Raw genomic sequence first — 16113 nt, forward strand, 5'->3', positions numbered from 1 at the left:
ATAATAATTTTTCCATCTAAATTTAAGGTGGTGATAACCTCTCAACAGGTGTTATCGTTATAAATTTGTATCTTAACATCATTGGGGTGCAATGACGTGAAATTACCTATTCGAATTTTCTTCTTATATATTTTCCAAACTGTTCAAACAAATTTTAAGATGATTTACGCAAAGATATTCCATGTTTATATGCTGTTTGTACCAGGCTTTCATAAATGCCTTTCATGATTTAGTAATATTTAGATTTGAGGATAATGTCAAGTATTGTTCCAAAATTTTGCACGAAAAAACCCTCAAATATTATTTGTGGATAAATATTTAAATAGTTAAATATGAAGCAATTGAGTGGTAAGCAATAGCAGCCGTGCACGGGAAAGGCATATACTCACCTGCTTTTAATTTTGCTAAGATGTTATTTTCTTTTATTCCTCGGCTTATATTGGACATACAATTTTAACTTTCTCAGCCATTCTAAAACCAATTTAAGTCAGCACATTGCACAGCCTTTCTATCTTTCTCCTTTATACGCGGATACAAATGATGAATACGTGTTACGTGAAGCTGTATTCACGTTCTTATTTCATAAAAATTCTTAGTGATATATTCCTTTCATATGAATTACCTATCAAAGATTCCTAAGTTGTATCATTTTGTTTAGTTGGAGTTTCCGCTATTTTCTTTAGAAGATACCGTGGGTGCCTTTGATAAGAGTTTTGGAATTTTCTTCTCTTTTGCCGTCGACTAAATGAAAATATTTTCTTTTATCAATTTGGTATCCTCACATTGAAGGAGAGATTTTTTTTTATTGTTCGGATCGTTAACTTAGCTATCCCAAAATACACTGCAAAAATTTCGAAGCAAAATTCTTTTGCCTTTAGTTTTTATGAGCGTTAAACCGAGCGATTATCAGGTACAGACTCAGGCCCAAATTTGATTGAATTCTAATTGATTTTTCCCACTAAAAACATATGTGAAAATAGGCCTTCTAATGTGGTCCCCTCACTTAATTTGTGGATAAGCTGGGCGAATAGAATTTCAAAAATAACAAAATTCTACATTGCAGTGCCATATTACAAATCGGGTCATATAAATTGGACGTTGGCATACCAAACCTTCTTTCAGATTGGAAGATGCTAACAATTCCTTTTATTTCCACTACAAAGTTTATAAGCACACAATCACATAACGTTCGGAACGTTCATGTCTGCATCACTTCCTCCCTGAATTCATGTTAAATTCAAGTAACAGGAGGCATCTTCATCTTTAGTTGGTTGTAAACAATGAAATTATGTTATATATCCTAAGGGAGTTTCACATAGGCGAACACAAGCCCATACAGATTCAGACTGTACAGTATTCAATGAATATTAGATTGGAAGTTATCCTTCTAGGCTCGCCTAGTTCGCGTAGATACCCATTTGACTTGACTTGTCGTACGAAATTGGTCGACGTCTTGTGTTGCCTTATAGTAAGTTATTCTAGGAAACTACGCGGGCTTTTGATTTATTTCATTTCTCTAGCTCTTCTTTGTTGTCCCTATCAAGTTTCATCTAAGTGTATGAACGGAGCGGTATAGCAGTCTGGCTTAAAGTAGCGAATGAGTTTGCTGAAGATTAATAGGTCCTGAAAGTTTTCTTGTCCTTGGCAAAGTTTTGCACTTATCAAAAATTGAAATTGGTCAGGGTAGGCAGCAGTTTTATACTTTACTTTGATTGGAATACAATAGTTTGGCCATGGTTGTACCAACCATTAAAGCGTACGCTGAGAAAAAAGAAAAGGAGAAAAGATGATACTTTTCTATGTGTGAACTGCAGGAATATTGCCAACACAAATTGCTCCTCATGTTTTAAAATTTCTGAAGAATTCCGCTACAACTTTGACCCTCCTGAACTGAACTTTAATGGGAATGGAAATTAAGGTTTTCTTCAATTTTTACACATACTGGAGCGATAAACGAAATATGATGACACCAGTAAAAGTTACATGTAGTTAATTGATGAAACCAAGACATTCTGTTAAGCCAAAAAATGTGCAATAAGGCTCAAAGTAATCAGAAGCACAAAACTTCTATGGAAGTGATTTTCTCTTATTCACACCTATTTAATTTTACATATCTATAAGAATTCTTTCTATAAACTTTCAAAGCATCCCAAGATTGCAGACTGTAGTCATGGAACTCCTCAGACTTGACTAGTGCAAGACGTACCCATCAGTAGTTTACTTCTCACAACAAAGTATTGCATAACGAGTGATACGATGCCTTCAAAACTTAAATTTTGCATACATGCACGCAACGTGCTTTGCTTACCACTCATTCATCAGCTGTTTGAAATTTTCCAACTCCCTGAAAACATCCCATTTTCACACATAATGCTGAACAGCACCTAACCCAATTAAAACTCATCCGTTTCAACACAAGCAACTTCCTCAAGTTGAGTAAGACCGGTGGACTCTGTTCCTTTCATCCAGTTTAAAAGCTGGTATCTGCTTCTGAAAAGAATGGAGGAAATGGAAAACTCTTCTCAAAGAACACGGAGATGTGTTCGGACAGAGAGTGCAGTTCCTGACCATAAAACTTTCATCTTGACACCAAAACCAAACAGATCAAACTTTGTGCATGCTCTAGAAAACTATTAAAACTGTTCAATTTGCATTTGCACATTTGCATGCGAAAGATAGTGGTCGATGTTTTTTAGTCCTTTTCGGAAGCAGGAGATACGTAAAGGAGGAGGAAAAAAAGTTTTTCGGAGAAGAATGTTTTCTGATAAGTAAGACGGAAATTTTCTTCTACATGATGTTTTTGTCTTTCTAAGTTGATATAAATCTAAACAAGACCAGCAATTGATTTTGTTGTTTCCAGATGACATATTATATATGCAACAATTTTCGCAGATTTTCCATTTCGTCGAAAACATTTAACATGATTTCAACTAATATATCTGTTTCGAATAGGTTATTATCTGACAATATAGAAGACATGCACCGATGTCTACGCGAACGTCAAAAAAGCGGCAAAGTGAATTCTCCTGAGAGTTTGAAACAAAAAAGTCGTTTCTTACGAATTTTACTGCATACTCGTATACTCAGACGTTCACATCTCCTAGAAATCCTGTTTAATCTTTTTTGTCGCCGCCGTAAGACAGCCAGGATACAACCAATTCAAGTTGCATCAAACTTTCGCCTCCTCTCAAGATGACAAGATCCAGACAACGAGATAAGTTTCGCAACCCAAAAATCGGAGCAGGAGTACAAAACTTTCCCAAGTTGTTTCGGTACAAACGCTAGCTGGCGGCTACATGCAACCCGTTATTGCCTTACTCTTTTCCGCTATTACCTCTGTTCCTAGGTTCGGGCTGGGTTTTTCTCTGTATTTCCGTCTCACATGGTGCATTCATTCATATCGACCTAAAAATTCCGTTTAGCGAGATAACAAGTTTTTATTTCATTTCACCATTTTTCCCATTTTGTCCAGACGACAACAATGGCAATATACGACAACTAGTCTACACTTCTCAAGTTGCACCTTTTCGTTTAGTTTTTATTTACCCATTTCCACACAGCATCGTACTGTGCATCCTTTTTCTTGGGCCTTGAAGTTGTTTTCGTATTTTTTCCGTTCCTTCTTGTTTTGGTATGGTTTTTCCTTGTTTTCATTTCAAGGAAGAAGCAAATTTTCCACTTACTTGAGTGTAAGTTTATGGAAAGGCGCTTCCTTTTAAGCGAAAAGGGCGGTAAATCGTTCAAACAAGTCAATGGTACTTCTTGATGGGATGAAATGGACCAAAAAGGAAAATTACAGTGACCTCGCAATATGAATTAGTCCAAGGTGGTTGACTTAAGAGTTTGCCGAGAATAAGTGGATTGAGAAATTTTTTACTTCGGGCTTAAAAATTCGAAAATTTTGTAATTATTTGTATAGTCATATCCTAGATGTTCTATTGAAATGGGCCGTAGATTGAAAGTTAGATTATCAATTGTGGAATGTCATGGTCATGGCTAATGTGGTCGATAAGCCAATGTATAAGAATGCTTAGCTTCCCTATGCGCTCTTGAAAAACAGGGGTTCGAATTGAGTATTCAAGCACAAAGAAATTTTGTCCCGACAGTGCGGCAGTCAAAATGGTTGAGCATCGGTCTCTCTATTTTGCTGCTTTGGTATCACATCCATGTCAGAGATGTTTATGTTCTTCTTTGTGCTGTCCGCTACTCGAGGCCTCTCAGCTGCACAGCATCAAGTATGACGATATTGAAACTAAAGTACAGTCTCGTTGAAAACTGAAGCTATGTAGGTGCCTTATACTCTACAGAGGAGTGATCAGGAAACGCGCAAGAAAACATATCAATTTCATGTAAACGGATGATAACGAGCAGGAGCATCAGATACCGTTATAAGGTGTCAATTGTTAACTTCGATTCTCTTTGTGCTCTCAACGAAAGTTGACATTTACTTTAATTTTGATTTTTTTATATTAATGCAATCATCGTCATCAACGGAGCTACAACCCCTGTCTGGTCTAGGCCTACCTTAGTAAGCAACTGCAGGCATCCTAGTTTTGCGCTGAGGGATGTCAATCCCAAAATCTCTAAAAACTGTTTGGTGTCCTGGCCTACAGCATTGCTCCATTTCAGTCAGAGCCTGTCACATCTTTTTTTCCTGCCATAGATATTTCTCTTATATGAATATGCACACTTTCTGGGCTAGATCATATGATTTTCGACCCTAGATAGGAGAAATAATCAACGGTTTCAAAGTCTATTTATATTATTGACAAGTGCTATTTTATGTCGTCGTTTCTTTCGTTTCTGATTCTGACGGTGCTACCATGAATTTTACCGTTTCTTCATTAATGTGCAGCCGCAGATTTAGCGCTCGCTCAATATGGATGAAGGGAGTTTGTTCTCCCCATTATGTCAATATCGTCAGAGTTGAAGAGCATGGTGCCTCTCAAATTTCTATCAATATCACGGATAACTTTCCCCAAAGCCAGGTGAAAAAGGATGCACTATACCGAAACCCTTTCTCTTAGACCTGGCTTTTTGCGTCGCTGGTCCTATCAATTTAGTCGCAATACCGAATTTTCTTATGGCCCTGTACGGTTTTACTCTGGCTATGCTACCATAGGCGGAAATGAAGTTAATGAAGATATCGTTCAACTGATTGCCATATTCCAACAGTTTTTCCATCGCTTTCTTCAGAGAGGCAGCCTCTTTGAGTAAAGCCTCTTTGGTATTTGCTGATGATGTTTTCAGCGTGGCAAACTATCCGGCCTAGCAGGGACTAACTTATTGATGGTACTCAGCCATGTAATACCTCTATAATTGCTGTACTGAGTGATACCTCCTTTTTAAACATAGAACAGACAATGTCTTGTTCCATCCAAGCCATCACATATTGATTCGCTGTTCCAAATCTTGAGCATACGTAGGTGAAACATTTGGTGTGGCTTGTCGCTTTCGCATTTAACCAGTTCGGCTCTAATTCCATCTAGAAGAAGAACTACATGACTGCGAGACTTTTTTCGCAAAGATCCTTCCGCGACTCCCTACCTTTATTTACAAGTTGAAAAAATTCCTTCCACATCAGACAAGGACATTATTATTTTCGATAGCGAATCCTTGAAATTAAATGCTAAATTCTGTTGACCCCTAGTTTCATTCGTATAAAACAACTTACTTCCTTCCTTTGGGAGCGAAAATTGAAGATTGAAAAGCGAATATGCTTCTCCAGGAATTACTTCTCCTTCGAAGGAAACAATGTTTCATGGCACTGTAATGAAAAAAGGGCCGAGCGAACTGAAGAAAAAGTCCGGAGATCCCAGCAACCGTTCTGCTCAAGAAAATGAAATTGTTTTCAAATGTCGCCTATCCTGAACCCATCGTTGTAAATAGTTTACTTGGACAGATTTTACGAGCTGTATCCCGGACGTTACTTCACTTTTGCCAAAAACATTTTCTATTACGTACTATTCCGCATTCTTCGCTTTTGTTGTTTTTCCCGTTGGTAGCGTCATTGTGACTGCTTCTGCCATCCGAAGTTGCCTTTCGCAGAAGATATTTTCTCCAGGGTTCACCGTTCAAACTGAATGGTGCTGGTGCTTACTTCAGTAACGGCCCCATCAGGAAGAAATACTGCAGTTACTTCTGGTGGAAAATGTGAAATAAACTTTGCCCGTTTTGAGTTCGAATAATTTATTTTTCCCTTTTGAAGTGGTTAAGCTAAAAGCAACATACACACCTTCGTGCGTGACTATGGGATGTATGGCAAGCGTGCTGAGAAAATGGACGGCTGTAAATTAGCCTCTGCAGTCTCCTCCCCCGCTCATTTAGCAAAAGTTCACTTCGACATGTAAGGAGATTTCGAGTATCTTATACTTTGAAGGTGTCTAAATATTTGATTTTTTTGCCATAGAGTTCCGAATTCTCTTCATGGATGCATTTAAAAAAATCCCATCACACAATTGTAGCTAAAATTACGATGAGCCTCGATTCGCTCTTCCTTGGCCAGACGAACACTCACAAAAAATTAGTACAACGTAATGTGTGGCGAAAAGTAACCAACGAGGAAATGTATTACGGCCCATATTTATGACCATAATACGGAAGAGGGTACCTTTATCATCTCCAAGCTACGCTACCGGATAGAGTACATAACATTTAGACAAATATACGAGTGTAAAAATTCGCTGAGAAAATGCCGAACCACACGATTAAATTACTTCAGCGGTAGGAACAAGCAGGATATGAATGGATAGAATGTGGCTGTTGGCCTGTCGAGGAATATCTTTGGGATATTCACTTATTTATGTATGAGTACGTGTTTGGAAAGGATGCGTTAAAGTAATCTTTTCAGTGCTTGAAAATTTATTGGGTCTGTAGCGCAGAGAAGGGAAGGTAGTTACAGTAATAAGTAGTGGATTTATATTCGCCGAGCTGGCTCGATTTCAAGTCCTTTAGAGGATATGAGTGGTAGTAAATAAGCTCAGAAACTTATGCAGAAGCGATAAATTTGGGTTGAAAATATTTCCTTTGCTTTAATGGTATTCGTAGTATGAGAAGGGAAGGTATTTGAAGACCCAGGGAATAACAATATATGCTATTGGTGTGAAAAGGAAGGGAGGGGGGAGTTTCTAGCGTCCTAAATCTTATCACTAGCTCCTTGCATTTTCTATACATTTCATGGGAATAAATCGATTTAGTAAAATAGAATTGATGTATTACATTTGTTGTATATTGAGGTGCTCTGCGTAATGGCTAGTGAACGGATGTTGATTCAAGGTTAAAGTTTTGGACCACAAATCAACTAAATTATGTAAAAACAAAGGCAGCATGTAGACAGTATAAGTCCTTACAAACAACTGGATAACCCCTAGAAGAATCCAAAAATGACAAAATTCCAATTGTGTCCCACAACAATAAAATTACTGAATTCTAATGCGGGAAAGAACTTCAATTATTAGACTATTAGAATCATAAATCCATTTTGGTGTCTGATGAATATAAAGTTACTCAAGTCCGTTCAGATGAGCAGTTTTGGTTACATTTCTGAGAATTAATTTGTCCATACCTTGAAGCGCCGATGGGCGTCTTTCGCTAGACGCGGTTGTTTTTCCTTCTTTTTAAAATGCGGAAGATGATGAATCTGAATAATGAATAGTTGCTAGCAGAAAAGTCGAGAAGAGGTGAGCCTTTAACAAAACGGTAATTACTTACGGTGTTTAAGAACTTATCATAGATGTGATAGACCACTAAACGGACTAAGGAAAATTTGGGGCAGCAGTGACTATGGATGGGAAAAAAATCTTTGGAAACATTTGAGCATCTAACTACAAAAAGATCGCAACATTATCAAAAGGAAAATAACATTTCTCGTCATTTTTTTCGTGTTTTCCCATTTCATGTGACAAGCCATAATCAGCTCTTCAATGCCACATGCCTACAACTACGTGGGGCATACCAATGCACTGCATCACATACAAGGCACTAACACCAGATCGAGGAAGTTTTTTCCCGTAATTACCGTGGCGATAGAAGATGTGCAATGAAAAATGCGCGAGTTGGATCTCCTGTATACAGTCTTCTTGGATCGGGCCTTTCCATTTTAGGAAAGGTGAAGCACTTTTAACTCCCTCTGTTTACCTCCTGACTTTTCTTTAGACATATACATATTTTTTATTTTTGAAAGTTTTTAATGCTAAATTAGTTTTTGCTGCCCTTCAAAATATGTCCGTGTACAAAAAAAGTATTTTATGAGCACGAAAGGACGAATATCGATCGAACGAATATCTCGATCAGTTATCAGGTTAATTGGTTTAATTAGTTATGATAATAAGGCTATAGAGTTAAGTGAAATAAATTATTATAAAACCAGCCCTTTTTCAGTGATGGTTTTGTAATACGTACAATGACTGATCAAATATAGCAAGGTTCAATTCTGTTGAAATAAAATAAAAGAAACTTTATAAATTTCTATTATATTAACTTTGTACAGTTTGTATGCCATAGTCTAGCTAGTTTAGAAATTTGAGCAGGTCTCTTAGCATTCCGGTGCCTCCCAGGTTGTATGCTTAGCGTGGTTTGACTTTCCTTCGGGATGTACTTTAAAATTCAAAATACTATCGAAATTTGAACTGACTACTACACTGCAAAATTCAAAACCAGGAAAACCAACCTCTTGGCAATATGTCTCGATGTGACGAGAAATTAGGTATTTAAGTGGCGCTTATGAAGTCTGAACATTCGTTAACATCGTCTAATATTTCATAATTTCGTTAACATCGTCTAATATTTGAAAAATTTGTCCTGAGGCTCAATATATTTAGAGCGGTAGTATGTTCAAAAAATTTCTTACGATTTATTAAGGAACATATTGGAAATGTTCATTTTATTAATTAGGAATTCTTCAGGTATTGATAAAAGGATATATGAATTCGAAGTAAGACAAACAGATCCACTTGTCAAGCGATAACAAAGCAAGTCTAAGGAAAGCGTGGATCCTGTGTGAGTAGTGGGACCGTGGGCACTGCCCTTTCTGATATTCCATGGAAGTATGTTCTCATCTAGGTAGCTAGAAGTATTACAATCATTAAACTCCATCCAAACTACGGATAAAATGTTAGTGAACATTTACAAAATAGAAAATGGAAAGGACCTAAAAAGTAGGACAGAACATTCCTAGTTAAAGTTGTGTCGAAAGCAAATGCATCTTTCTAAAACTTCTAAAAGATAATTTGTACTATTATATAAAAGATGATGCCGCTGTGTTACCTAGACTGATTACACTGAGATATATGAGTCTATAAAGCGAAAAGTTTGCCAAAATACTCGTTATTCCAGTTGGCCGCAGCACCAAATCAGGCAGCTGGGCGTAATGTTTATTTGATTTAAACAGCATTCTTAATACTATCGTTCTTCAGTCACAACGACGGGATTGTTGCTCCTTTCCTTAGAAGCGTTCCTATTTGTTGAAATGTTCTGGGTACACGAAAAAATCAGCAATGGAGATAAGTGTCTATCTAGGAATCTAATTCTATTGGCAAAACTGAGATCAAAACGTTTATAGAATGGACAATTCATCTTGGTCTGCAATTTGTTTTGCATAGAGAAGCAACGCTTTCACTGCCCCGGAGAGGGAGAGAGAGAGTTCTTTTGTTGATATGGAGACATATCCACACCTACCGTCAAACCACCCTAAATCGCATATAATTTTGCTGACTAAATACATCGTTTTTTTATGATTGAATTTTGCAAGCAAAAATTGAGCAAGATTTAAGTGCTTCCTGTTCACTCCTTGGTGGAGTATATGGCATCCACATAGTCAGATTATACTTCAGTTTCACTATCATGATACTTAAACGCTGTGCAAGTGATAAGCTCACAGCAGCGATACAAACACAAGAGAGCAGCGAAATTGGGAAGCTGACGCTCTACCCCCTCAACCATTGCGCCCAGTGAGTAGTTTCAAATCAAAGGACAACTAGTAGCGTTCTTTTGGAAATGCAGTAGAAGACGTTTTTTGCTTGAAAGCAATCACAATCACAATCTGCACAAGATCTAAGCGAAAATCCATGCAACTCTGGATTTATCTCCTCAAAAAAAATTTAAGGTGTGCTAGGCTCTCTAAAGGCTTCAGTAAGCTACCGCTCTAGTTAATAAAATATTCTACTTAGTTTGTGGCTGTTCAATAACTCCCTAATAAGAGGTATAGATTTTGGGGTAGCTTTTTTTTGGATTTTTTCAACATAATTTCCTTTGCATAGTCTTTCTTCTATTTTTTATGCCGTCTAAAAAATGGAAACTCGGAAGGCACTCATAGCTGACATTTATTTGAGCGATGATCTGTTTGTACATAACAAGTTTGTGGTTTCAACAATTTCGTTGATGATCTAAACCCATATCGCCGATTTTGTCAATAATTTCAGAGAAAGCCCTCTGTACTAAGCTAATACTCATTATTTGTGAATTTTCTACCAATTCGCCGAATTGTAAAGAATTGCATCTTCCAATTGTTCTCCCGGTGAATAGAAGCACTTGGCAGTCACATGAATTCAAATTAACAAAAGGTTATTGTTTAGTCGGCTATGAAGACAAAACAATGCGCTGGATATAGCTCCTACTTTTACGGCGTTGTTAGAGTTGGCAGCTTTCCGGAATATCGAGCTTCAAATCCTGGATTTTCTAATGCCTTAATAAACGATTTACGTTTTTTTGTGCCTCTGCTTATCTCAGGATTTATATGTTCGCTTTATCCTTGTTGACTATCTGGTCCGAGCGTAAAATTATTTTTATGAACTCACGACGATTATCCTTTCGTTAGTGTTCCAAATATCGTCGACTGAGATATTCATTAAAAATTATAATTTTTTGAAAATAACTTTCATTTTGACGGTGCTCTAAAATAGATAATTTAAGTCTATAATTGTGTAGATTTTGAAATGAAGCTGGCTTTCTCAGATAATTCTCTTTTATAACCATCAAATCTACTTGAGTTTATAAGAAAACAAAGAAAAAGTAGGCTGCCACATTTTTGAGGTTGAGGAACATTATTACGTAAATCCACTCCACAGTCAATCATAAAATCCGCAATTGCATCCCGCAATTGCATTATTTGCAGGGTTTGTGAATGTATTAGCCAACGCTGCTTTTAGAATCGTAACAGAAATTGTTATTATTACTATTAGTTCTCTTCACTTATAAGCAAATGATTCTCGTCCATGCCCGCCGATTCGCGTCAGCTAAATAAATAAATGCATAATACCTGAAAGAGTTCACATTAACTTCCCCTGTGTCTGCAATTAAACCTTAACTACAATAATTATTTCGGGGATTGTTTTCAAACCACTTTACCGTTCATGATAGAGCATTCTGGAATGCCGGAAAGCCCTTCAATCCATAGTTTTAATTAAACAATCTATTTTATCGTTCATTTAAAGTATTCTCGTGATTCGAAAGGAATTAATTGATGCGATGTTTGATCCTTTTCTGTACTGTTCAGATCTGTGCAAAACATACTGTTTTATTTCCATCGACAAATGCTGTAATTCCAAATAATGGAGAGCATCAAATATATGCACCTATTACCGGAGGTAATGAAATTCGATAACTTTGGTAGTTTTTGTCGATTGGCCAACATTGACTATTTTCCTTTAGAATGTTAAATTTTGGCTTACGTATAGAATTCTAAAACCGCATTTTTTTGCATTACAGACGTGCTACGAGCTTGATCAATATCTGCGGGACGAACCAAAACTCCAGACCTATAAAAACAAATTACACTCGGATATCGACACATCATGGGATCTCTTTGCCACACCTGCGCGGATATTCGAGGAGCTCAATATCAAAGAGCAAAACCTCGACTCAATATCAACATCATCACTATCATCTTCGTGTTCCGGTGTTTCCTGGGACAGTTCACTAAGTTGTTCGGTTGTTGTAAAAAAGGAGAAAATCGACGAAGACGATGGTGATAATTCCGACAGTTGTGGTGAAAAATCCATGTCTTATAGTCTGCAAATGAACACGAAGAAAGCAATTAAGTTGCGTCTTCTGGCAACAACAGCATCACCATCATCATCAGCCATTGATACGTCATCGATAGTTGCAAGTCACAAAGTCGAGCACAATAACAATGATTTGCTTCCAACGTTGACGCCTCCTTCATCACCGGAATCAATACGGGCCGCAACTGATACAGAATTGGCGCTAATCAATCCAAATGGTATCCTAAGAATTGCATCGAATGGTGCATTGCTAAATAACCAACATCACCAGCATCATCAGCAGCATTTGACAACATCGCCGGCTTCCTCGCTGGATCGATTATCGGCGGCGTCAGGTACAACAGTGACAACGCCATCTTCATCGCCAGCATCAGCATTAACAAATTTTCCACGAAGTGCCATTGTAAGGGTGACTACAACAACAACAACGACAAATTTACCCCGTGTCCTAAGTCAGAATTTAGCCGCGACAAATGGTGGCACTCAACGTGATAATGCAGCACAGAATGTACAACAGGTGACAACATGTAAGTAGAAATTGTTATGAAATATCTTTTTTTCCAATGGACTATATTCTCACGCTGGGCTCTAAAATTATATCAAGCCATCTAATGCCAAAATACCCATTAACGGTTAATGTAATTGACGCGGTCTTTAGAGGTTTAACCTAAGATATGTTCCTTGGAAGGCGATCGTAGTTTTCAGATTTGTTAGAAAGGCGGGGAGAGGGAGGGAAGGAAAGTGAAGTGATGTCTTCTTTAACGAACCCATTCTCAGAAACTACCCAACCAAAAAGTCTGAAAAAAAATCATGAAGCTCCCTCCATATGGTGTCCAGGCCCCAAAATACTCTCTATATCGGTATCTGGTCAAATTAAGTTAATAATAGTATATTACTATATTTTTGGGAAAATTGAGGAAAACCCCCCTTAAGTTTATCCTAGAGTTATAAAGGTTTGTAGTAGTATAGAACATAATATGAAGCATGTTATCCCCAAGTTTGATCAAAATCATACTATTACTAACAAGGTTGCAGTAGCTCACTGTAATTTACTGTAATTTACTGTAATTATAAATATCACACTAAAGTGAGTAGGCTGACAAGGTAAATGCATATACATAACGGGCTACATACAAATGGGGTAGTTCTGCACTCAAATATACTCAAACAAGAAGTAAACAAAACCTTTCATACCTTAAGCGCGTAGGTTTCCCGACTTGTACCAAATAAAATCATGTGGAATATCAAATGCAAAGCCCTGGTTAATTCTTTGCGAAGTCAATTTTAGAATTTCTTTGTAATCACAGTAGAGGAAGGAGGCTTAGCAAGCATACTTCAAGGCCTTATTATCAGAATCCAAACCAAAATCAAAACAGGCAAGTATTTCCCTGGAAATTCTAGAATTATCAAAACTAACAGTTCTCCATTTTCAAAGTATCTCCTTTTATAAGCTAAGTTCAATCGAGCAAATATATCCATCCATACCATAATATTCCGCGTTACTTTACCAAGAGGATACGTCATCCACTTATTTTAGAATCAAGAAAAAGCGAACTTTTTCCCAAGGGAAGGAAGTGGGAGATTATTGTTAATATTGAAAGAGTTAAACAAAACACAAAAACCTGGTTGACAAGGGCAAACTGTTCTCCGCTGTACTGCCTTCCTTCAGATTTCAATAAATTAATCTCCGGACTTTAAATCTCCTATACTTTTGCCCGAACTTCGGAACCATTTGACACATTACCTCAGGACTGCATGGCCTTAATTATGGTGTCCAAAGAGACTTGTCACCATTCCATTGAAAGATAATGGCGCTCCCACCTTGTGCAGAAGAAAAAAGTGTGGCAGCCATCATCCACCGCATCCTTGCAACGGGGCAACCATGATTTCTTGATTGTGTGCATGTAAGACTGAAAATATTCTCGTCGACTAAATCACGGTTGCTTGTTCTTGATGAGATGTGCGGTCTACCCGATCTACCCCTCGATTCTCTTTTCCAAGCTTGCTTTCATGCACAAAGAGTGTGGGCTCTCTTTTCACAAGCCTCAGCTTTCTTATTTCCCTCACCTTTTCGGAGGTATATAAAATTTTGGTCAGCAGCATGGAGAGCGATCGGAGTAACTCCCGTTATCACTAATAGTCCTGGATCCGAGACAGTAAGATAGGCGGAAACAACTCGCAGAACCCCTTGTCTTTGTACTTGTGGGTACGTCTCCTTGCTGTGGGAGTCATACTTCGGTATCATAAAGAAGAATGAACTGAACCACACTCATCAGCAAACGACGCCTACTGGATAAGGAACCTCCGACGTTGTACATCAGCCGAGAAATAGCAAACATTCTAGCTGCAGCCTGCGGTGTTCCGAATCTGTGCGCAAAAACTCCTCTTTGTATCTATCACGATGTCGAGCTATTTAACTGTCGGCTTCGACAAGACCGTGGTTTCACCAACCTGAGTAGGGAGGACTGCTGGAAGCACTGCAACTATTTCGGTTTTCTCCAGAGCTAGAGAGAATCCATGCTCAACCATCCATCTTTTAACTCGCTGCATCGCCATTCCCAGTGCGCACTGAGCTTATCCAACCATGCGTACTGTCACGAGTGCCGCAACATCATCGGCTTATCCGAATGCGATTCATCAGGTATTTCGAGTCATAGAAGACTGTCGTATAAGATATTCCAAAGGCCCAGACTGAAGATGGATACCTGAGCCGCCCCGATGTTACTTTCATTTTGCGCTGTATTTCTCGGGTCGCATAGACCAGGGCACGGTCCTTTAAATAGTCCCACAATATCCGAAAAAGGTAACCTGGAGTATGGAAACGATGTGCACCTCAGTCAGTTTCATCGCTTAAACCACTTCCTCAATCGCAATAATTGTGGATTACTCCGTGCTAAAATCATATTTTGTTGGTAAGTAGACACCTGCTGCACGTATTGTGTCAGTTAGTCTTAACTAATTGAGCTTCTCAGGCAGCTTCACCGTAGTGTCCAACATATTGAGAGGACGGTACGCTGAGGGCGCCTTAGAGTCACTTTTGCCCTTGTTTATCAGCACAAACCACATAACCTCCCAGCTAGAAGGGAAAACACTCGCTATCAAACCTGCTGATACTCAGCACAGCAAGTCCGGTACATACAAGTTTCAGCACTTGCCTGGAAATACCATCCAGTCCTAGAAATTTTTGCCCTTCGTGGAGTAGTAGATAATTCCCTGCCAATACCATGAAATGCACAGTAGTTCTTGGTCACCGTCTGCCTGAGATTCGGCCATGACGTCATCGGCTGACGCATTCTAGAGCATGGTGCGCACTACCGAATCGGAATTGGTGAAACCGGAAGAAGTTGTAGCTGATTGTTACAGTATCAGGATCACACTACTAATCACATTTCTAGCCGTCTGGATTTCGTTTTCACTTGCATCAAAGAAAACCTGTGAAATTTAGTATATGTTTTTATTTTGGTTAGTGTCCATCTTTGGCGCGCGTTCAAACAAAGTGAAATCAGACAATCACAAAAGTGGGTTTAGCACGAAATGTCATCTTAACAATACCAAATGAACTTGTGCAAGGCGTTGTACAGATCACTAAAGCGTATTAGCCTCTATTAGAAAAATAATAGATTCCTTTTTGCTACACCTAATATGGAGCCCTTGAATTTCACGTTCGGCCGACTTCCACGTTGATCGCTCTATCTCAATTCCTTCAGGTTCGCCATTGTGATTTGACGGCGCTTTCAGCGAGCACAAAAGGAGCTAGAAAACTAAACTGCAAGATCATTGTGACACCAACATAATCTTGGAATTGGGGAATAGGAATCTAGATATAACTTCTTGTGATTAATCCTCGTAGATATCTCTGTTTCGTGCATTGTGGAAAGTAGTAATTGGAAAGGCAGAAAGCGTCGAGAAAGGTAGGGGTAAGATATTGTCTAATCTGAACTTATTTAAAGAATTCCAGACCATAAAAGTATCTAAATTATAATGGAACAGCTGCCGGGGATGAAACAAATGCAGTTTAAGGCTACCTCTGATGAAAGTAAAGGAAAGAGAGAAGCTCGTTGATCATAGTGTGGAAGCCTGAGGGCGGCAAAGGGAAAGAATTAGAGTACAATGT

At 38.3% G+C, this 16113-nt stretch overlaps 1 protein-coding gene and 1 long non-coding RNA gene across 2 annotated transcripts in view; both read left to right on the plus strand.

The window, feature by feature from the left end:
* Window positions 1-16113, plus strand: part of LOC119653200 (Krueppel-like factor luna) — a 406205-nt gene that overhangs the window by 364979 nt on the left and 25113 nt on the right. Inside the window, exon 2 of the mRNA XM_038057771.1 lies at window positions 11704-12526. Within this exon, the coding sequence (XP_037913699.1) occupies window positions 11704-12526 (823 nt within the window). The remainder of the gene's footprint in view (window positions 1-11703; window positions 12527-16113) is intronic.
* On the plus strand, window positions 5841-7310 carry LOC119653245. The gene is made up of 3 exons (XR_005249660.1): window positions 5841-6153; window positions 6209-6346; window positions 6410-7310. It is a non-coding gene; the product is annotated as an uncharacterized LOC119653245 (long non-coding RNA).

This window comes from Hermetia illucens, chromosome 1, assembly GCF_905115235.1.
Source record: "Hermetia illucens chromosome 1, iHerIll2.2.curated.20191125, whole genome shotgun sequence".
NCBI lineage: Eukaryota > Metazoa > Arthropoda > Insecta > Diptera > Stratiomyidae > Hermetia > Hermetia illucens.